This window comes from Oncorhynchus keta, chromosome 23, assembly GCF_023373465.1.
Source record: "Oncorhynchus keta strain PuntledgeMale-10-30-2019 chromosome 23, Oket_V2, whole genome shotgun sequence".
Lineage (NCBI taxonomy): Eukaryota > Metazoa > Chordata > Actinopteri > Salmoniformes > Salmonidae > Oncorhynchus > Oncorhynchus keta.
The window spans coordinates 36,354,768-36,357,315 of NC_068443.1; the positions used below are offsets into that span (position 1 = coordinate 36,354,768).

At 40.7% G+C, this 2,548-nt stretch overlaps 1 protein-coding gene across 1 annotated transcript in view; it reads left to right on the forward strand.

Moving 5' to 3' along the window:
- Window positions 1-396: 396 nt before the first annotated feature.
- LOC118402260 (T-cell acute lymphocytic leukemia protein 1-like) overlaps window positions 397-2,548 on the forward strand; it is a 6,569-nt gene continuing 4,417 nt past the window's right edge. Inside the window, exons 1-2 of the mRNA XM_035800311.2 lie at window positions 397-518; window positions 2,083-2,548. The exon at window positions 2,083-2,548 is cut by the window's right edge and continues 75 nt beyond it. Coding sequence (XP_035656204.1) covers window positions 2,151-2,548 — 398 coding nt within the window. The 5' untranslated portion in view covers window positions 397-518; window positions 2,083-2,150. The remainder of the gene's footprint in view (window positions 519-2,082) is intronic.

A 2,548-nucleotide genomic window follows, 5' to 3' on the forward strand; every position in this document is an offset into this window, starting at 1 on the left:
TCGGTCTACAAATTATAGGGTTGTATTGCCTCATTTTAATTGGAAATTAAGCCTTATGCACGACAAAGATAAACATATTGTACCTTACAGACTTGTTTGTTTATTTTCCAGGGGCGGAATAATATCAGGGAAATATAACCACATAGATTCACCTTTTGCCTATACCTCGAATCGTTGTAGTTTCTGGAGCTGCATCCATATGTCTTTATGCTTTGCCCTCCACAAGCCTATATAGCCTACGACAGCCAAATAATAATGAATCATTTCATAAATAATGGGTTTAGTGGCTTATCAGGAACGAAGAGTCCGCTGCCGTGCGCTTATCTCGCCTGGCCACATTGCGCTCGTGTTCCGCTCCCCATACTGAGCGGGCGCGCTGGACGCAGTGAGGAATAACTCAAACCTCACTTCCAGTTCCACACTGCACTTCACCGGCACTAAAAAAAACCTCAGACATGGATGACCCACTCACAAAATGGCTCCACTTTCACACTAGCATCAACAAGACGTCGGGAACGGTAAGCGCATAAAATTAATCGATATTTCCTTTTTCCATGCCTGGGGTTTGCACGCTAAATATTTTTGAATTACAATTAGGAGTGTGTTTGAAGTGTTTTTTCGTTATTGTTCGATGGTTGGCCACTTTAGAATACATTAGGAACGCATTAGGCCCTATTCTTTTTAGGGATTTATTTTGAAACAATTATAGGCGAATCATAAATAATTATGTGGCTATTGGTTCGAAAAGGTTTTGTGTGATTGTTTTGGCCTATTTTAATGATTGTATGAATGTGAATAATTATTGTTATTGTCTCATTGACAATGGTAAGCTATATTATTATCCTACAGTTCAAAAGGATTGGCTTGTGGTTTCTTCGTTGTTTTGGGTTATGGTAGGCTACACATGTCAGTAGTACAGCATCGATAGAATCTAAAAGGGAACGAAAAATAAATCAAACATTCGAACAATAGCTCGGTGATGTCAACCTTTGTTCCAAATGTCTGATGCAATCTATAATCGAAGTGACTGCCTATTGGATCGTAGGCTATAGCTTTAACCATATAAACGAAAATCCCTCAGCGAAAAGCCATTTTGATGAGGTTTGTTTCAACAATAAAGACAATTAAGAATGAGATTCACTTACTCTATTGTTAATGATACATTATTTCACATGATCAAATTAAATAGGCCTAATAGGTCATTTCAAAAGGAAATATTTCAAGTTAATGCTCACAATCCAGACGGCTTTTCTCGCAAAATGTTTTTGTTATAGGTTTTGAAGAAAAGGTCATTTTCGAAAACAGCAACACCAATTTTCATTTTAAATGTCATATTGAATGCTTGCTCCATATAGGCATTGGTCACTGTTTTTCAAATTAGAATAACGGACGTTTAAAAACAGTAGTTTGAGGTGGAAATTATTTCGCTGAACAACACCATTGGCGATCAAAGGCAGTCAATTATGTTTTTGACTGACCTCTCGTAACGTGCCCCGCGCTTGATTCATATCCATTGTGTTCGCTATTCAAACTACATTTATTACTTATTTTCTGAATAATATTCAGTGTGGTGCACTCAAACATGGCCATAGGTAGGCTCTTTGGAGAATTACAAGGCCTGGTCTATTTGGTTTCCTAATAGCGCACCCTTCGATCAGCCTTATAGGATTTATCTAGGGTCTAATCCAACATGTTGGGGGAAAATAAAACAACCATAGTCTCCAAAACAACATTGCAACGAGTTGCGAATCACAGTATATTTGTAGCATTGATGAGGACATTTACCACCAGTTCTGAATTGAAAGCATGTTAACATTTGCTGCGCAGATGCCTGCATTTTAGGGGCTATTTTCTTGATAGTCTATACGAAATGTATATATGTGATGCTTTATAGGATACATGTAGGCCTATGCCAACTGCCCTACACGGATTAATAACAGCCTTATAATGATGGAATCGTGGAGTGATGAAATTATCGGGAAATGCCTTTGTTGACTGCCTTGACCTGAATCAACAACAATAATGTTTCTATGTCAGTCCTCTTTTATTGCATGCATTTACAAATTGTTTTCTGCCCCACAGTGTGGTGTTTTCGACAGCTGATTTATAGAGAGACATTTCATAGGATATAACTCCAACGTGATGAAATTATGGAAAAAATGAAGCTGGATCTTTGTCCTGGAAGTCCCGGTGCCAAATCATGCATCCCGCTAAAGCAGGATTCCATCAGGGAGAATGGGTGCCAAGACCTGGAGGACTCGAAGGAGGGGAACTTCACTGGGGAAAGGGTTAAGACAGATGACGCGCCTCTGCGGAACACGCGCAACGGGACCATCATCCTAAACGGCGTTGCCAAGGAAACCGCTTACGACGCCCTTGACCTGAAAAGGGAAGTACCAGTGATCGAGCTCTTGAGGAGAGACGATATAAAGACGGGACAGCAGAGAACCGACAGTCAAACGGTACCGATCACGGAGCTTCGCAGACCACCCGTGCCGTTGCCGCTGCCGCACCGAGGCGCGCTGATCGACGCTCGAATGGTTCAGCT